This window comes from Chrysemys picta, chromosome 21, assembly GCF_011386835.1.
Source record: "Chrysemys picta bellii isolate R12L10 chromosome 21, ASM1138683v2, whole genome shotgun sequence".
Taxonomy (NCBI): Eukaryota; Metazoa; Chordata; order Testudines; family Emydidae; genus Chrysemys; species Chrysemys picta.
Window position 1 is genome coordinate 242,687 of NC_088811.1, and position 20,739 is coordinate 263,425.

The 20,739-nt window shown below is 42.7% G+C and overlaps 1 protein-coding gene across 8 annotated transcripts in view; it reads right to left on the bottom strand.

The window, feature by feature from the left end:
* PARK7 (Parkinsonism associated deglycase) overlaps nt 1–20,739 on the bottom strand; it is a 27,198-nt gene continuing 6,459 nt past the window's right edge. For 3 of the 8 annotated variants that reach the window (XM_065574902.1, XM_065574903.1, XM_008173694.4), the window contains 7 exons: nt 13,216–13,384; nt 9,799–9,973; nt 7,883–7,984; nt 7,125–7,184; nt 5,398–5,467; nt 2,872–2,958; nt 1–531 (listed from right to left, as the gene is read on the bottom strand). In XM_065574902.1, the coding sequence (XP_065430974.1) occupies nt 371–531; nt 2,872–2,958; nt 5,398–5,467; nt 7,125–7,184; nt 7,883–7,984; nt 9,799–9,888 (570 nt within the window). In that variant the 5' untranslated portion in view covers nt 9,889–9,973; nt 13,216–13,384 and the 3' untranslated portion in view covers nt 1–370. Of the gene's footprint in view, nt 532–2,871; nt 2,959–5,397; nt 5,468–7,124; nt 7,185–7,882; nt 7,985–9,798; nt 9,974–13,215; nt 13,479–13,535; nt 13,652–18,063; nt 18,276–20,739 lie in introns of those variants that run through there. The other 5 variants (XM_065574904.1, XM_065574905.1, XM_065574908.1 and 2 more) reach the window with 5 other exon arrangements.

The window sequence follows — 20,739 nt, forward strand, 5'->3', positions numbered from 1 at the left end:
CACTTTTTAACAGATTTCCTTTCCTTTTTATTTAAGCAAGCAAACAAGCTTCAGAATCAGATGAACAAAAACTATTAAACAGATAACACTATTGTTTACATTCACAGATCTTTCTAGGGCAGAAGATTCATTAGCTACCAGATCCATTTAAGTCAGCTTCTTTAAGAACAAAAACCATTGGCCTGTGAATTATTCCAGTTCCTAATATAAGTGTGACTGCTAGTCACATCAATGTTGTGCTAAACGAGTTCACCTCACAAATATATTTGATGCAGAACATAGCTTTTTGGTTATTCTTAAGAAGAGAAACAAGAAACTTTCCATCTCAGTTTGTGTTCTCCCTCTTCTCCCCTTCATCAAGATTTTTGTACTAATCTTTCAATATAAGAGGAGCCTTCACTTGATCAGCCACTTCCTTCCCCATCAGTATTTCAACAATAGCCAGGCCAAACTCAAAGCTGGTGCCAGGACCACGGCTGGTCAGAAAGTTCCCGTCCTTTTCCACACGGCTTTCAGAGTACTTGTAGTGTTCTTAAAGAGGAAAACAGAACACAGAAAACGTTCACGTTGATGCAGCTCATGCACAACTCCAGTAGCAATTTGGCAAATGCTTCCAGACCTGCTATACTACACAGTACTGTTAGCCCCAAGTGTTCAAAAATCATGAGTCAGGTCCACCAAAATCATGAGATTTTTTTAAAATACATTTTGTGTTCTCTCTAACTTCTGGCTTTCAAATCTTTAAAGCTTTTGTTTATTAGCATGAGGCTAGGATTTTTTTTTTTTAAATAAAAGCTGCGAATCTCTCCCAATCACATGCTTATGGTTAGTGCTTTAAGAAAAACCCACAATAAAAACCTCACAGTACCCTTCTCCTTCTCCCCCAAGAGTGGACAACACTTGTACTGCTCATTAAGACAGTATGTGCTTCATTAATTAATGCCTGTGGCTTGCAAACCTATCAGCTTTTTGTGAAAGCTCTGATGTATTACACTATGCGTTTAGATAGGGTCTTGGAAATTCATCATATTACACAATAGAATCTGCTACAGTGATTTCCATTTAAATCTGCAATCCCTCACAAAGGTTCACATATCCACTTCATACTGTCTGTGAAGGGAATGGCTTTGATACTGCAAGGCAATGAGGTGAAAGGGATGTACATCTTGTATGTGGCCCTTAGCAATAGTAGTGCTAGCTCCAGTTCAAAGTCCATATTGAATGTTGGCATAAAGCAGGTCATCTTTCCAGCATAGGCCATTATTCTTAAGAGTTTAGGAATTAGTGGCCATTATTGGCTCCAGGTGAAAACGTGCCATTAAGCCTCACCTTGGAAACGAATCCCAGGTTGGAGAAGCCAACAGCTAGTGCCAGATGGAAGACTATGACCTTACCTGGACCCCATTGTAGGAGGAGGAAGGGACATGGTTCAAATTGACCAGGACTATAACTTATTGTACTTAGACAGGACACCAGGTAATATTTTAATCAGCGCTATAGTGATGTATGGATTTGCAACACTAGTCAATAAGGAAAATAAAACAAAAGACTATCCCAGAGTGACAAAGTCTAATAAGTATCAGAGGGGTAGCCGTGTTAGTCTGGATCTGTAAAAGGCGACAAAGAGTCCTGTGGCACCTTATAGACTAACAGACGTATTGGAGCATAAGCTTTCATGGGTGAATACCCACTTCGTCAGATGCATGTGACGAAGAGGGTATTCACCCACGAAAGCTTATGCTCCAATATGTCTGTTAGTCTATAAGGTGCCACAGGACTCTGTCACTTTTTAAAGTCTAATAAGTTTATACTTACCCCAAACCAACATATATCCTGATAACAAAAACCATCAGCTCTGAGAAAGATTTAGTGTGCCTCTTAATTCTCAGGGTATTTCTAGAAATCACAGAATGCCTCTATAAACTTGCTGTTAGGAGATTTTCAAGCTCCCTCTGGGAGGGAAGTGGTAGATACCCTTCCCACCTCCATATTTCCCCTTTTCTGCTATACTCTCTCCCACTCCTTCCATTTCATGGTGAGAAAGTGAAATGAGAAATGTGCATGACATGCTTTCCCCAAATCCCAGCACTTTGCTATATGAGAAAAATATCAACCTTTGACAGCTAGGGTTTCTGGAAGGTGTCGCGGAGTATTGGGGGACTCAGGGCCCTGCACCCCCGGCTTCCTGCGATTCACCATGACTCTCAGCCAGCCAGTAAAGCAGAAGGTTTATTTGGATGACAGGAATACAGTCCAAGACAGGTCTTGCAGGCACAGACAACAGGACCCCCTCAGTTAAGTCCAGCTTGGGGTCCCAGGGCATTCCAGCCCACCCCCCTTCGGGGGGGGGGGTCAGAGCCATCTCTGTCTCCCAGCCATCTCTCCAGCTCGCTTCCAGCACTCTGCCTTCAGCGACCCCTCCCACAGCCTTTGTTCAGTTTCCCGGGCTCAGGAGTCACCTGGCCTTCAACCCCTTCCTGGGTTCTCATGTTACACACTCAGGTATGCGCCCTCGGGCAGATCCCATCCTCCAATGCAGACTATCCCAGCCACACTCGCCTGTCAGCATTCACACACCCCAGTAAGAACAGACCCAGTTCGTCACAGAAGGTAAGAAGGGTACCATTTCAGTTTGGTTGCTGGGTTTTTTTAGGTAAGAATTCAGAAAGGGGAAAGCTGGCAGGCCTCAAGTAGCAGAGGAAAATGCTCCTAGAAGTATTTTGTTAAGGTTCTCCTCCCCCCACCACCCTTCTTTCTGGCCAGTGTTAATACTGAGGGGCATGGGTCTGTAGATCCATTTCCTCCACAGTATTCAGGACAGACAAATGCTAAGTTTAACACCTCCATTTGCCTTTTAATAATTATACCTACCTCCTTTCATCATTTTATCTTTGGCCAAAGGGTGTGTTGTAACTTTCCTCCCAAACCCGATCCCATGTGCCATCAGGGCAGTGGGACCTGCAAGTAATACAAAGTGAGCCTGTCACTAGTGTAAACTCCATTGGAGACAAGTACTTGTCAACAAACATTCAAAGAACAAGCCTCACAAAATCCCAGGAGAGGCCTAGCATGGATTCATACACAGTCTAGGCCCACATGAGAACTACAAGAGTAAATGCAAGGCCCCAACAGAGAGATACAGGTACATGGTGTCCTACGTTTCCTTTAAACAAAAATCAATCCCCCCATGGGAGAGAACGTATATCAAAAACCAGAAAGTTATTTAGTTCTAAATCTCTGAATAAAAACTATTGTCTTGCAGATTAAGTGATCACTGTATTTGACTCCCATCTTCTACAACAAGTCAGTCATACTGATAGGATATCTGCTTAACTTGGGGAAAAGAGGCAGAATGTGACACTGAACAGAGACCTGCTAATAAGGATTAATTACAAATATTCTGGGGAAAACCTCACAGTTGACAGTCATCTGTGTGCCAAGTGCCCAAGGAAGGGTATTAACATACAATATCTTAGCCAAATCATGGGCTAGCAGCTGTAACTTTTTTATTTGTAATAACAGCATTTAGAGGAGATAACACTTCCCATTTGAACTGAATTGAGGAAGGAATGTGGCAGAGTTATATAACAAATGACCTGGAAAAAACCATTATGGGAATTCCAGAAAATAATATTTGCCTAATTTACCAGTTTCTGTTAGTTGTTCAAGTTTGACTCATTCATGGGCCAGTTCCAGGAAAGAAACAACTTTTGTGTTATTCAGCTAGAAATTTGCTTTGCAAACAGTTATAATTAAATCAGTGACTCTTTTCAAGTGAACTTCCATTATTATGAAAGGTTTCCTTTACAGAACTGTTGAAAGTTCATATTGATTGTTTGTAGCAAAAGCAGGAGGATAAATAGAAAACTACTATCCCTCAAGTGTGAGGAAATTCAGAACTCTGCAGGTCCCTGGGCTAAGCCATCAGAAAAATCTAGTGATAGCAAATTAAATGAGCAAAGACGTATCAGACGTATACTTCCACAGCACTCAAAAGAGCAAAGACGTATCAGAAAGAAAAGTGAAAGAGGCATTCCAAAAATGCCTATGACACAACTAAATAAATACATTTTATACAAGTCAATGGGCAGAAGGAAATCACTTATCAAAGCCTTCTCCCGACCACTTCGGCTAGAGTCCAGCTGGTAGAGCTGGCTTTTTATATCTCAGACACCTCAAAGCACTTTATAAAGCAATGAATAAGATACCTGATCATGCAGTCTGTCTAGGCGGCCAGGCCAGGCCAGAACAATGATCGTTACCATTGCCATGTGGATGAGGAATGGTGAACCTGTAATCTTATATTTACAATTTTTCTTCCAAAACTAAAGGGCAACAGAGGGGGTTATTTTATGTCTAAGAAATTTATATCGACTGTGTACTGCCAGCACATAGCTCCTAGCAGAGAGACTCCTAGCGTAAGCACATATTTTATAGAACACCCTAATATACTGCTAGCACCTTACCAAATTCACGGTCCATTTTGGTCAATTTCATGGTCATAGGATTTTTTAAAAAATCATAAATTTCACAATTTCAGATATTTAAATCTGAAAGTTCATGGTGTTGTAACTGGAGAGGTCCCAAAAAGGTCCCAACACCCAAAAAGGTGTTGTGGGGAGGTTACAAGGTTATTGTAGGGGTGTCATGGTATTGCCATCCTTACTTCTGCGCTGCTGCTGGTGGCAGTGCTTTCTTCAGAGCTTGGCAGCTGGACAGCAGCTACTCTTGGCTGGGAGCCCAGCTCTGAAGGCAGAGCCACCGCCAGCAGCAGCGCAGAAGTAATGGCATGGTATGGTATTGCCACCCTTACTTCTGTGCTTCTGCTGGCACGGCACAGCCTTCAGAGCTGGGTGCCTGGCCAATAGCTGCCGCTCTCCAACCACCCAACTCTGAAGGCAGTGCAAAAGTAAGGTCGACAATACAATGACCCCCCTACAATAACCTTGTGACTCCCCCGTGACCCGCTTTTGGGTTGGGACCCCCAGTTTGAGAAACACTGGTTTCCCCCATGAAATCTGTATAGTAGAGGCTAAAAAATACATAGAAGACCAGATTTCATGGCTGTGATGTGTTTTTCATGGCCGTGGATTTGGTAGGGCCCTATATATTGCATTTCACAGCAGCTAACCCCACACCAGTAACTTTGACAAGAAGAGGCGGAATCAGGAGTGCTGGCAACTTGTAGTTAAGCTTCACGCTGTTTTACAGAGTGCCTCGTGTTAGATTATAGCTCCTCTCCCCCTTCATTTGAACTTTATGCATGTTACATTTACTCTTGCTACTGAGCTATTGAGACACAACAGTACTGAAAGAGTTTGCTAAAGGACGTAGCTGCCCAGACAATCCTTTAAAGCAGCCAAGTAGGTTACAATACAAGATAGTTCATTACTGTACCTGCACAAATAGCAGCAATTAGGCCTTTTCTGTTCTCCTGGTCCACTAAAATGTCTTTCACAGCAGGAGACTGCACAAAGAAATAATATAACATTAAGTAATTATTTAAAAAAACAAAACAAAAAAAATCCACCCACAACTCATGCTGCACTGTCGGTAATAAATACAGAAAATAGTTAATTATGTAGGGAAAGTAGATCAGGAATTTTTGTTTTAGTTTATGAGACAAGAAACAGTCAATCAAAAGGTGGAAAATTCAAAACCAATAAAGGAAATACTTTTTCCCACAACATGTGATTGAACTTTTGCCACAGGAAGTAGCTGAAGCCAAGAACTCAACATGATTCAAAATGAGACTGGATATTAAGAATATCCAGCGTTATCAACATAAGTAACATTTTGGAAGTTATATTAAACTTCATGCTTCCGGGCTTAAGCCAATTGTTACCTATGAGAGACAACGAGATCAATTTGCTAGGTTAAATTATTCCACATCTGCTTAATGAGGGTTTTTTATTAGGGCCGTCAAGTGATTAAAAAAATTAATTGCTATTAATTGTACTGTTAAATAATAATAGAATACCATTTAAATATTTTTGGATGTTTTCTACATTTTCAAATATACTGATTTCAATTACAACACAGAACACAGGGCTCACTTTATATTTATTTTTTATTACAAATATTTTTGCTGTAAAAAAAAACAAAAATAGTATTTTTGAATTCACCTCATACAAGTACTGTAGTGCAATCTCTTTATCATGAAAGCTGAACGTACAAATGTAGAATTATGTACAAAAAATAATTGCATTCAAAAATAAAACAATGTAAAACTTTAGAGCCTACAAGTGCACTCAGTTCTACTTCTTGTTCAGCCAATTGCTCAGACAAACAAGTTTATTTACATTTGTAGGAGATAATGCTGCCCGCTTCTAGTTTACAATGTCACCTGAAAGTGAGAACAGGCATTTGCATGGCACTGTTGTAGTCAGTGTTGCAAGATATTTATATGCCAGATGCGCTAAAGATTCATATCTCCCTTCATGCTTCAACCACCATTCCAGAGGACATGCGTCCATGCTGATGATGAGTTCTGCTCGATAACAATCCAAAGCAGTGCAGATTGACGTATGTTCACTTTCATCATCTGAGTCAGATGCCAGTAGTTGTAATAAAAATAATAATAGAAAGTGAGCGCTGTACACTTTGTATTCTGTGTTGTAATTGAAATCAATATATTTGGAAATGTAGAAAAACATCCAACATATTTCAATTGGTATTCTGTTATTTAACAGTGCAATTAAAACTGATTAATCGCGATTAATATTTTTTTTTAGTTAAATCGCGTGAGTTAACTGTGATTAATCGACAGCCCTAGTTTTTATATCTTCCACTAAAGGAGATGTTACTGGCCACTGCTAGACAGGATACCAGACTAGATGAACCTTAAATTGGATCCAGTACGGCAATTCCTAATTTCTTATGGCATCAAAATACTTCATATCCTGTTCAATAATCATTTACAAGAACCTGTTGCGTCTCCACACGACAAGTCCTGCACCACGTTACACGGGAGAATTCCAGTTAAGACTGCAGCTGCACAGCTTACTTTTTTGTTTTTTGTTTTAAATGTTGGATTGAATTTGCTGCAGTAGCAGGAGAATATAAGCAACACGTACAGATAGATGGGCAGGCCTTTGAATTATCTTCAGGTTTTATGATTTTACCTCGGACAAATTTTGAGCTCCTAGGTTACCACCTGGCAGGACCACCACATCATAAGGCCCCTAAACAAAGAAAGAAATGCTTACTTAGCAGAATTCTACAGGAGAAGAGCATACAAGTTCACTCAGGAGTTTGTCTTTATGACTGTTAAAACATACTAAAATGAGAAGCAGAGGAATTCTAACTTTTCTGCTTCTAAAAGGCTCTTTACTCAAAAGGAGGTCTGATGAGCGACCAAAATATTTCACCTAATGGAGCTACTAGAAAAACACTGTTTCGTTTTCCGTACACCAGGCCAAGAACTGCTGGAGAAACTTGTTTTGAAGCAAACTTTGCCTACACAATAAGTCTTTGTGGATGGGGGAGTTGAAGTGCTCCAGAGTGTGATTGACAGCTCTGCATTGTGCTGATAGGTGCTATGCTGCAAAGCTCCCTAAGCAGCACTTCCTTCCTGAACAGAAACTTTCTGTTGTTCCCAATTATGCTATTTTGTCAGAGAGTCTGGGTAACATGCACAGTAAAGCTCGGAGTTAAACATTTTACCAAGTCAAATACCTGGACAGAATGTTAAAAATTGTGCAAAACTAAGATACTGTGTTGCAGGACAACACTAGAAGGGAGAGAATTAAATTATGTATCTCTGGGTTCGTGCAATGCTGCTGCAATCAGTCAAACTGGGTGTTACTAATAACCTTCCAAGTCCACTGTGAACCTGTGAAGAAGGTCCTGTAAAGCATTATGCTAAGTCAGTATGACAAACCTCTTTTCTGGCATCTTCTAAACTGGCATCAGGACAAATGAAGACATCTCGGCTACACTGCACTGGATCTTTTCCTGTTAGACCTGCAATAGTCACCTTGATCTGACAGAAAAACAGAAACCATTACAACAGGAAAATGCACTGCTTTAAGGGATGCAGATGACAATTCTGAAATAGTAAGCAGAAGTGTATTTTGTTTAAAAGATTATTTAAACCAAGCAATAGTAGAAGCTGTAGAGAATCAGACTAAAACCAAAAGTTTCCCACCTCAAAAGTAAAATTAAATGAAAAGTACCTGCAGTAAGATTAGTTATTTGAATCTGGAAGGTCTAACAGATGTATCACATAATCCAGCATTCCACAGGTTTCTAGATTAAAGTAGTGTCAGATTAAGGAGGCTGCTAAATGATCCATTATCAATTTGGGCCTGGTGCACAGGACACTCTCTAAATCTGTTTATTCAGCTCCAGACTCCTTACTCTCAGCTACTACTTGGTCACAGTTCCATAGATATGCACAGAACTCTGTAGGTATAAAATAAGGAAAGACCTGTGCCCCAAGGAGCACCAGGACAAGAGAGTGAACAAAGTAATGGAATGAAAAAGAAGGGGAAAGGTAGGATTTTATTTTGGCTGTTTCATGTGCACAGATTTGGGGTTCTGATCATTTAAATTCTCACTTTGCAGTTTTTATTTTTAAATCTTATTTATCACTCTTGCACCTGATCAAGATCGGATTATTGCCTATACTTGCAGGTGCACAGGTGATAAATAGGGAGCACTCTAAGGGTAGTAAGTGACAGACTGCTAGATGAAAGCAGAGCTTCAAGGAGAGATTTGAGTGAGATGATCAAGGTCATTAGCTTGATGTGTACAAAGGGGTCTAGTCTTCCCAAGAAAAAAAGAAAACTCTCCCCACTAACACAGGAGTTGCACATATTTTGAGGGGATGATAAACACCTAAAAACCTGCCCTAGTCACTGCTAGGTTCACAACTTAAATGTCTTTACATTGTTTGGAACACATTCATTTTAATATGGCTAAATGTAAATGAATACATCTAGGAACAAAGAATGTGGCCATACTTACACAATGGGAGACTCCAACCTGGGGAGCAGCGACTCTGAAAAAGATATTGGGGCAGTGGTGGATAATCCCACCCAGTGCAACGCTGCGGTCAAAAGGGTTAATGCAATCTCTGATTGCACAAACAGGGGAATCTTGAGTAGGAGCAGAGAGGTGATTTTACATCTGTATTTGGCACTGCTGTGACTATTCCTGGAATACTGTGTCCAGTTCTAGTGTCCACAATTCACGAGGATGTTGATAAATTGGAGAGGGCTCAGAGTAGACCCACAAGAACAATTAAAGGATTAGAAAAGATGCCTTATAACAATAAATAGATTGAGCTACTTGAATCTATCTTAACAAAGAGAAGGTTAAGATGTGACTTGATTGCAATCTGTAAGTACCTACTTGGGAAAAAATATTTGATAATGGGCTCCTCGATCTATCAGAAAAAGATGTAACACAATCCAATATCTGGAAAATGGAGCTAGCCAGATTCAGATTGATATAAATTTACGCCTTACTTCCAATGAGAGTAATTCACCACAACCCTTGGTAAATTGTTCCAATGGTTGAATCTCCATCACTGACAATTTCTAAATCAAGATTGGATGCTTTTTCTAAAAGGTGCATTTTATGGCCTATTGAATCTATGAATTCATATTCTGCAGCAATGAGTACTTGTGGATGAGTGAGCATTTGTCTTTCACGCCACAAATAAAAGGGCCCAGGTGCATGTTCATCCAGGAGGCCACTGAATAAAACAATCTCTCCATCACTGATTCAAGGTGAGAATACTTTTGGTTTCAACAAATGGTCATAAAAAGTTCTAGTGGTTTTCATACTCACTCCAGCCCTTCTCATGACATCAGTGGGGATAACCGTTTCCATCTCCTCTGCTCCTTTAGCCAGAATCACTAAGGCTCTTTTTGAGGCCATGTTTTAATAGCTTTAAGGTGTACTTCTGATTTTCACTGGGCCCCACCGCTACGCTGAAGCTTCCAGAGTCCACAGAGCAAATAGTCTGCTCAAGGAACAGAAAGAGACTGTTAGAAGGCAACTCCTCTAGAGCAGAGGTTCTCAACCTTTCTCTTTCTGAGCCCCCCACCCCGCGCATAACTGCTATAAAAACTCCACGGCACACCTTTGCCACAATAACTGGTTTTCTGCATGTAAAAGCCAGGGCCAGTGTTAGGGGGTAACAAGCAGGGGCCCCCACAAAGCTACATTGTTCAGGCTTCAGCTCCCACTCTGGGTGGCGGGGATCAGGGACCTGGGCTTCAGCCCCATGCAGTGGGGCTTTGGCTTTCTCCCCTGGGCCCCAGCGAGTCTAATGCTGGCCCTGCTTGGAGGCCCCCCTGAAACCTGCTCGAGGACCCCTAGGGGGTCCCGGATCCCTGGTTGAGAACCACTGCCCTAGACTTCATCATGAGGTGGTGATTGAGTTTTGTAAGAAGCCATTATTTCTACCATACTGCATCATAAGAAATTTATGAAGGACCTAGATCATTTTGTTTCAAACAGATTATTTACAATAAAAGCCTCTTCTTAAAGAGGCAATTCTTGTGCCTTATTCAAATGTTGCCCAATAGCAAAATGCACCACAGAATAATACTGTTTTGCACTTCTATACCATGTTTAATCAAAAGGATCTCAAAACAGTCACAATTCTGTGAATTATGCCACCACTATTTTACACAGAGAAACTAAGGCACAGAAAGGTTAAACAACTTGTCCAACAGGATACAGTGCATCAGTCCAGAGATAGGAAGAGAAGCCTGGTCTAATCAAGAATGTTACATAATATATATTTGCCAGTGTAAATGTTTAAGGTGAACATCAGATTTGCTTTCAGAGTGCACACCCACAGAGATGGGGAGAGAGATTATGACTCCCACCTGAGGTCTTGTTTACAACTCTCATTAGAAGGGTTTAACTAGATTTTAAACCCATATTTGGTATTTAATTTCTGCAGGAGGAGTTTCCTGTGATTTGTAACGATTCTACCTATGTCTTCACATGTCTGATTAATATGTTTTCTGGCATTTCCCAATCTCTGTGGGGAGGAGAGTGGGGAAACTGCCCTGAAGTGACTGAACAGAACAAAGGAAGATTCTTTTAAAAAGTTAGGCTCCAAAATAGAAATTTAAGACTAAATGGGCAGCCAGATTTTCAAGAGACTCTAAATGAAGAATATTAAGTGGCACATAAAGTACATATTAAATTCATGTTTTTGTGACAAATCTTTTGTTAAACACAACTTTCTGATGACCCAAAAGTCACTTGTAAGATGGTAACATTGATGACCACTGGGAATGGAGGCATTTCACAACTCACCCACTCTGTTTAACAGGGATTTTTTTCCAGTAAGGGGGTTTCCACCCAAAAATGCACATACAGTCTGGGCATTCTTTATAAGAAAAAAAATGTTACACACAGTCACCTAGACAAATTTGGAGGCTGGGGGAATAGGATTTGTTAATCTTAATTTTATTGTTCTCTGCTTTGCTATTTCTTCAGGAGTAGCAGCAATTAGTGAGCAACAAGCCATTTTCTGTACACATTCACAAAAGACGTGGCCAAAGAACTGTCTCTTCCTCTAGTCTGCTATGGACTTAACTACCATTACCTCTTTGCACAGGAGCCTATAAAAATACTTTTTAAAATACACATTGCATACTTCTGCTATGGAATTCACTATCACAAGATACCACTGAGGCCAACAGTTTAGTAGAATATTTTTTAGATTAGTTTATATGCATAAGAATGGTCAGTTACAATAGACAGAATAGGAGGGATATAAAACCTTCCTGTTTCAGGGCATAAACCAGCCACCAGTTGATGGGATTAAGAAAAAGCTTCCCCTATAGGCAGATTTAGGGAATAACTGTCCACTGCACCTTCCTCTGAAGTACAGTATGTGGTATCCAGCCACTGTCAAGAGACACGATACTAAACTACAGTAAATGGACCTCTGGTCTAATCTAGTATAGTAACTCCTAATTTGTTACGGAGTTTTATTTTCTGCCAATTAAATACCAAATCCACTGAGCAAGTAAATTGACTCATGTAGTCATAGCAAGAACTTCCAGGCACGGTGTGACTAAGGGAGTACTAAAGTAAAAGAGTTGATACTTTTCTTCAAAAGATCCATAAGAATCTGCAAAACTCATTTTCACAAGAAATTGGCTAACTAATAGGTTGAAGCATGATTCATGTATATATACACATGACTTAAATATAGAAGCTGTACACATTTTGTTTGTATTCCTCCTCTCTGCCCTTTATAAATTTATCTTCAGAGATTGTAAATTCTTTGGAGTAAGCTCTATGTCCTCCTCTGTGGGCATTTGTGTACAGTGCCTAGCACATTGTGGGTGCTACCAGAATAAAAATAATCATTATTCATGGAGATTGCAGAGTCAAGTTACTCAGAACAAGTCCTTGATTTAGCAGATGACTATGCATGGCAAATAAATCTCCTATTATCCAGCTCCCTCTGTAGTCTTATGGTACCAATTTTGTGCAGGCACATCCTACTATTCCAGTGGCAGCCAGTAAATTAAGATCATCCTCCCTATATGGGTAAATGCACATTTCTGGCATCAATGACTGCTGACAGATGCAAATAGGAAAGATAGCCCCTAGAAAGCTGGGGACAAGATGGTGTCCCTTTAAGGCACGAACCCAAATGCAGATGGGAAAAATACTATACGTGAGCCAGAAAATAAATACATTTTAGTGGCTTATGAACTCAGCCAAGCTAGACAGAATATCTATGTCCCAACAGCTATTTTTAAACTTAGGGGATGGGCCATTTGAATGCACAAGATTATTTTTCAGAATTTATAAACAAAAGATAGGAAGAGGAATAGCACAAAATATACTGCAGAGTGATCAAGACCACAGTGCCAGAAAGAAGAGATATTCACGAGATTGGACGCCACAGGCATGCGGATGAAACGACAGAGGGTCAGGCCCTGAACCTGCCAGGTCGCAGGCGAGGCGCCTCCCCCCTCACTCGGAGCCCAGCCACATCCCCGCTGGTTCAGGCTCCAGACCCCCTCGCAGCGCAGCCGGGATTCGGGCTCACATCCTGGCGTCCCACGGGCTACGTGCCGCCCGCCTCGCTCCCGGCCTGCCTGGCCGCGGGGCCGGCAGCGGCTCGGGACAGTCCGGGCGGCCAGAACGCGGCTAGTGGTGGGGAAGGAGCCCAAGAGACCCTCCGGCCCAGCCTGGGAGCCCGCCGCCCCCGCAGCCCCTTACCTGTGGGGCGGGCGGGCAGGAGCTGCTGCCCTCCGGAGGGGCCTTTCTTGCCGCAGGAAGCACGCCGCTGTCACGGGGTTGGCAGGCCGCCTGTTGCTAGTGCCTGTGCGTTCAGACCTTCCCCTTCCTCGCCGTGCTCTGGCAGATGCCTTGGTATTTCAGCATTTTGCTTTAAAATAATACAATATCGATAATTTCTGCTGGAAGTTCTCTGTCCTCCCTCCAGGCTAAATGGAACAGCCCCACACCACCCCCTAAAGCCCAGGCTCTTCTTGTTAACCCATTTCTTGCCAAAACACAGCAGAAAGGAAGGTACGTACTGTCATAAGGAAACCTGACTAAGTACTAAAGGCTTCCAAATCACCAATATTTCCATGTAAAAGAATCAAAACGAGTGCCCGAAGAAAAGTAGAAGATTACACCTAGAGATGAAACACTGGGAAGAGGAGAAAGGACAAATTAAGACAAATTTGGCACGAGGAATGAAAATGTTTCACTCCTTTGCTCAGAAGTGAGGAGGCATTTTACTGATGCTTATATCAGTCATAATTATGTCAGGGTTTGGAAATACTCTTTCCCTAATGACGATAACATTTATTTTATTTAATACAATGTAAAGGTACCTATGAACAGACATCTCAGCACAGCACAATAAAATAAATGCGAAGAATAAAGCACTTACCAGGCTAAATATTAACTACAACTATTATTATTATATTTCATGTATATGTAGACAGAAATTAGGGGAAATGGGAAACAACATATAGTAGTATTTTCTCTTTTTAACTGGTCAACATACAGCTAATCTTTATCAGAGAATGTGCCAAAAAGACAAACGCCCCAGCCATCAAGCCAATCACACAAAAGAACTCCTTTCCCAGTTAGAATTAAAAATGAGAAACCCAACGAGACAGTAAACACAGAGGTATTGGAGCATAAGCTTTCGTGGGTGACGTCTGACGAAGTGGGCATTCACCCACGAAAGCTTATGCTCCAATACATCTGTTAGTCCTAAAGGTGCCACAGGACCCTCTGTTGCTTTTCACAGATCCAGACTAACACGGCTACCCCTCTGATACTAAACACTGAGGAGGATGCACAAAGAACCACCAAGGCTAAGTCTATCTAAATAAGTAGAACTGTATCTGACAATGCCTACCTTTCCTAATATGAACTCCCTCAGGGAACTGATGGGTGGAATCCCCTGGGAGAATAACATGACGGGGAAAGGAGTCCAGGAGAGATGTATTTTAAAGAATCCTTATTGAGGTTGCAGGAACAAACCATCCTGATGTATAGAAAGAATAGTAAATATGGCAGGCGACCAGCTTGGCTTAACAGTGAAATCCTTGCTGATCTTAAACACAAAAAAGAAGCTTACAAGAAGTGGAAGCCTGGACAAATGACCAGGGAGGAGTATAAAAATATTGCTCAGGCGTGCAGGAGTGAAATCAGGAAGGCCAAATCATACTTGGAGTTGCAGCTAGCAAGGGACGTTATGAGTAACAAGAAGGGTTTCTTCAGGTATGTTAGCAACAAGAAGAAAGTCAAGGAAAGTGTGGGGCCCTTACTGAATGAGGATGTGGGAAAAGCTAATGTACTCAATGATTTTTTTGCCTCTGTCTTCACGAACAAGGTCAGTTCCCAGACTGCTGCACTGGGCAGCACAGTATGGGGAGAAGGTGACCAGCCCTCTGTGGAGAAAGAAGTGGTTCAGGACTATTTCGAAAAGCTGGACGAGCACAAGTCCATGGGGCCGGATGTGCTGCGTCCGAGGGTGCTAAAGGAGTTGGCGGATGTGATTGCAGAGCCACTGGCCATTATCTTTGAAAACTCATGGTGATTGGGGGAGGTCCCGGATGACTGGAAAAAGGCTAATGTAGTGCCCATCTTTAAAAAAGGGAAGGAGGAAGATCTGGGGAACTACAGGCCAGTCAGCCTCACCTCAGTTCCTGGAAAAATCATGGAGCAGGTCCTCAAGGAATCAATTCTGAAGCACTTAGAGGAGAGGAAAGTGATCAGGAACAGTCAGCATGGATTCACCAAGGACAAGTCATGCCTGACTAATATAATTGCCTTCTATAATGAGATAACTGGCTCTGTGGATGAGGGGAAAGAAGCGAACGTGTTATTCCTTGACTTTAGCAAAGCTTTTGATACTGTCTCCCACAGTATTCTTGCCAGCAAGTTAAAGAAGTATGGGCTGGATGAATGGACTATAAGGTGAATGGAAAGCTGGCTAGATTGTTGGGCTCAACGGGTAGTGATCAATGGCTCCATGTCTAATTGGCAGCTGGTATCAAGCAGAGTGCCCCAAGGGTTGGTCCTGGGGCTGGTTTTGTTCAATATCTTCATTAATGATCTGGAGGATGGCGTGGACTGCACCCTCAGCAAGTTTGCAGATGATACTAAACTGGGAGGAGTGATAGATATGCTGGAGGGTAGGGATAGGATACAGAGGGACCTAGACAAATTAGAGGATTGGGCCCAAAGAAACCTGATGAGGTTCAACAAGGACAAGTGCAGAGTCCTGCACTTAGGATGGAAGAATCCCATGCACTGCTACAGACTAGGGACCGAATGGCTAGGCAGCAGTTCTGCAGAAAAGGACCTAGGGGTTACAGTGGACGAGAAGCTGGATATGAGTCAACAGTGTGCTCTTGTTGCCAAGAAGGCTAATGGCATTTTGGGCTGTATAAATAGGGGCATTGCCAGCAGATTGAGGGACGTGATCATTCCCCTCTATCGGACATTGCTGAGGCCTCATCTGGAGTACTGTGTCCAGTTTTGGGCCCCACACTACAAGAAGGATGTAGTGTGGAAGAAGGAAAATTTGGAAAGAGTCCAGCGGAGGGCAACAAAAATGCTTAGGGGGCTGGAGCACATGACTTATGAGGAGAGGCTGAGGGAACTGGGATTGTTTAGTCTGCAGAAGAGAAGAATGAGGGGGGATTTGATAGCTGCTTTCAGCTACCTGAAAGGGGGATCCAAAGAGGATGGATCTAGACCAGTGGTTCCCAAACTGGGGTTCGTGAACCTCTAGGGGCTCATGAAATGTTACAGGAGGTTCTCAGGAAAAAATTCCCCAATGGCGGACAGAACTGTCCTTAGGGATCCCTGGCAGCCCGAAGCCCCTGGACTTCCAAGAGCTAAGCAGATCATAGCAAGCATATCTATCACACTGAGGAGATTTAAATGTCAAGACTCCTTATAAGAAATGGAAAGGTAGGTGGATATTTTTTGCTCTTTTTAAAATTAAATAGGCAGCTAGTATTGTTTTTAAAATTATGATGAAGAACAAGTTGAAGCTTTGTTGTAATGTGCGTTGTTTGCCTGGACTGCTCAAGACCTGAATGCTTATGTAGGAGGAACTCTTTGAGTTGGCTTCTTAAATACCTTCATGCTGTTTCACATCTGATACTCCTTGATGAAACATAGGAGTCTTGTATTGTAACAGGCTTATTCAAAGTGATACAAGCTACAAAAGTGAGATCTTGGAAGAGTGTTACTGTTTTCATAATGTAATAAAAATACTGTAATGATTAATACACCTCTACCTCGATATAACGCTGTCTTCGGGAGCCAAAAAATCTTACCGTGTTATAGGTGAAACCGCATTGTATCGAACTTGCTTTGATCCGCCAGAGTGTGCAGCCCCGCCCCCCACAGAGCACTGCTTTACCACGTTCTATCCGAATTTGTGTTATATCAGGTTGTGTTATATCGGGGTAGAGGTGTAATAATAATAAATAATGTGTAATAAGCATGTCATAAAAACAAATGTTATATTTCCAAGATCATTGCTTTTATAATTTATACTCAGGTAAAGGAGAAAATCCCTGGAAATATTCATTTTTAGGAGGGGGTTTGTGAGAATTGACATTTTAGTGAAAGGGGTTCACAAGTTGTTAAAGTTTGGGAACCACTGAGCTAGACTGTTCTCAGTGGTAGCAGATGACAGAAGAAGGCGTAATGGTCTCAAGTTGCAGTGGGGGAGGTTTAGGTTGGATATTAGGAAAAACTTTTTCACTAGGAGGGTGGTGAAGCACTGGAATGCGTTACCTAGGGAGGTGGTGGAATCTCCTTCCTTAGAGGTTTTTAAGGTCAGGCTTGACAAAACCCTGGCTGGGATGATTTAGTTGGGGTTGGTCCTGCTTTGAGCAGGGGGTTGGACAAGATGACTTCCTGAGGTCCCTTCCAACCCTGATAGTCTATGATTCTATGAATTGTATCTGGTGTATAAGTATAGATTTTAATATTTCATATTTCATAGATATGCTTTGTGACTGATGTATTTCTAATAGGCTTCCTGAAAAGGGGCTATTTCTATTTGCACGGTAATGAAACAGTCTCCAAAAGTTGTGGAAGGCCTTCAAAGAGACTAATAAGACATTACATAAAACTCCTAAAACACTAAGCTCCTCAAACCCGTATCAAAAGTGTTCCATGGAAATGGTGAAAACCTTGTATTAAATGCATACCAGCTTCCATGCCAACATGAAAAGAAATGAGAATTTAACATAACCTGGCATAAGGGGGAGAAATGTTACCGGCGCTGTTAGCCATTACCCTGGTAAAGGCGGGTGGTACCCGTGCCCACGATGCGTGGCTCTAACCAGCACTATTTGGATTGCCAACCAGGGCCTAGTGTCGATAGTGGGCACGCCTAAGGGTCAAATCCTGATTTATTGCTCCACACGCTGGGTGTAGTGTCCCTTTCCACAGGCCCCGATGCCTCCAGCCAAGAGAGCCGCACCAGCGAGGGGCGCTACCCCCGGGCACGGGCTGCCAGGGAGGGACCTACGACAGATACGGGCGGGGGGGGGGCGCCCCCGGCCTGGGCCTCACCCTCAGCTGGCGCGGGGGGGGCAGACTGAGGGGCTTTGCGAGCTATGCCTCAGGCGGACGCGTGAGCCCGGGGCTCGCGCGTGACGCGGTGCTGCTGGCTCGTGACCTTTACGGATGCGGGCGATAACGGCGGGCTTCTGGGCGGGAAGGGCGTGACCTTTAGGAGGGGAGGGGGCGCTGACAAGTCGCGCTGCGAGCCTCTCCCCCAGGCCGCCCCGCGGCTGAGGCACGGGGGGGCGGCGGTGACGTCACGCGCGGCGGGAGTCACGCCACCTCCGCAGCAGCAGGCCCGCCCCCTGCTAATGGTCAGCGCTGAGTCAGGGCGGGCGCTGCTCGGCCCCGCCCACGGCCCGAGAGCCAATGGGGGCTGCAACGGGCGGGCCGCCTCGCGCGGGGCTGATGGCGGCCTCTTCTTCCCTGAGGGGCGGGGCATGGAGAGGCGCTCGCTCACCAGCGGAGAGCGGGGGCGCAACCCCTCCCGCTGGGCGGTGAGCACGGGCCCTAACCTCCCCCCCCCCGGACCCATAGAGGACCGGGCCGAACGGCCTCCGAGTTGGCATCAATAGTGTACTAGCCCCCCGCCCGCCCCCCGAATCCATAGGGGACCAGTACACACCGCCCCCGAGTCGGCATCATTACGGGTCAGCACTACCCCTGCCCCCAATCCACAAAGGATCGGTATGCCCTGCCCCCAAGTTGGCATCAATGAGCACCAACCCCTCCAGGATCCATAGGGGATCAGTCCACAGTGCCCACCAGTTGGCATCAGTATCAGCACGACCCCCCCCAATCCATAGGGGATCCGTATGTACTGCCCCCAAGTTGGCATCATTTTCGGTTAGCACCCCCCCAATCCATAGGGGATCGGTATGCACCACCCTGGAGTTGGCATTAATAGGGTCGATATTAACCCATCCCTCCACACACACTCCAGCAGGGGATTAATAGGAGACAGAACTAATCTCCCCCCCAGGGGAATTAATATAGGGGCAGTGCCAATCCTCTCTTCCAGAGAAGGTATCAATATAGCATTATCCAGCCCCCTCCGGGAACCTGATGCTAATCTTTCTTCTGTTCTGAAGCAGACTTTCTCCTCTCTTCAGTTAAAGTATTTCTGTAAGCATTCCCTTATTACCCTGTATCATCCCTTTCATCTTCCAATTGATCAATAGTCTGAAAACCATTAATTGAGCTCAGAATAAGAGCTGAAAACAAACAACATGATGGATCCAAATTTTTCTGTGTGTAATCAGGTGCTTGTTTTATGAGAGAGAAGACTTGCTAAATAATTTTTTTACTTTAGCTCCGAAATTCTAAGGAGCATCCCCTTTCTCGGTTCCTTAAAAGAAGAGTGAACTTGCTAAAAAGCTTCCTAGAAAATCAATTACTTGACATTTTTTAAGTTAGTTAATATTTATACAGCACTTTCAAGTTTTCCTTTCAGTTGGCTAATGCTTAGGACTTTCAAGATATAGGATCAAGTTCTGCACAGACTTACACCACATTGATTGAAGCAAGATAGGTGAGAGATCTTTTATTGGACCAACACCATTGAAAATAAGGGCAGAATTTAACCTAAAGAGCACTATGTAATTGGAAAGTATTATTGCTCAGAATAAATTCTGACAAAGCGCACTAGTAAGTGTAAATTATTATTAGTATTCATATTAAGCTATACAAAATCTGTAAATCTAAACATGATGAACAGTGATGGTTCTGTAATAACTATCTTTAGTTAATATGTAAATATAATTAATAAAATTAATCTTATTAGATTTTCTTTTGCTGTCACAGTGCACTTAAGTCTGCCATACTGTTGCCTTGCATAGAAAAATGTGCTAAATCTAGTGATGGGAAATCAGCTGCTTCACTTCTGCGTGAAGGGTCACATTGCAGCCCACAAAATGTCATTCAGAAATTGAGATCAGTAGTAGTTAAATGTATCATAGTTCTGACGTATTCACTTTTTTTCATTTGAGGACAGATTAGAATTCATGGTGATAATTTTAATGTTATGGGGGCTGTTAACAACCTATACAGTGATTAACACTCCCACAGCTGAATTTCTGTGATGCAGTTCATGGGATTTCCCAGTCTGCACAATCTGCTAAACACTCATAGCAAAACACTGCCCTGTATTAACTATAAGCGATGTGTATTGTATCGTACCTTGTTCTTGCCTGGAAGCTACTTTATTTTGGCAGTACCCTATATATAATACCGATAGGCAGGTTATACATGCATCTGGTTACTAAAAATGTGTATTTTCAAAGCCACCCAATGAATTTGGATGCCCAATTACTGGGAAACTGATTGTCCAAATGCCCTGAGTCTTTGAAAAATCTCAACATAAAGTTTACTAATGTTATACTTTTGTGCCTGATTTGTCATTGTAAATGACATAATAAGAAGGGCATTTACAAACAGGTTCAAATTATAGAAAATATTTACATCCTTAGCACAATAGTATGCTTCACTGGACAAAGGAAGGATTGACATTTCACCATCAAAAGTATCATACACTTGGATAATTTCATTAAGAAAGAATGGCTAATTCTTTTTGGGTCACACCAGGTAGTGCCTGGAAATGAATAATAATAAAAAGTCCCCCGTTATATTTATATTGATATTTAAGAGCATGTAAAGTACAGAGAATATGAAGCAACAGAAATCCAC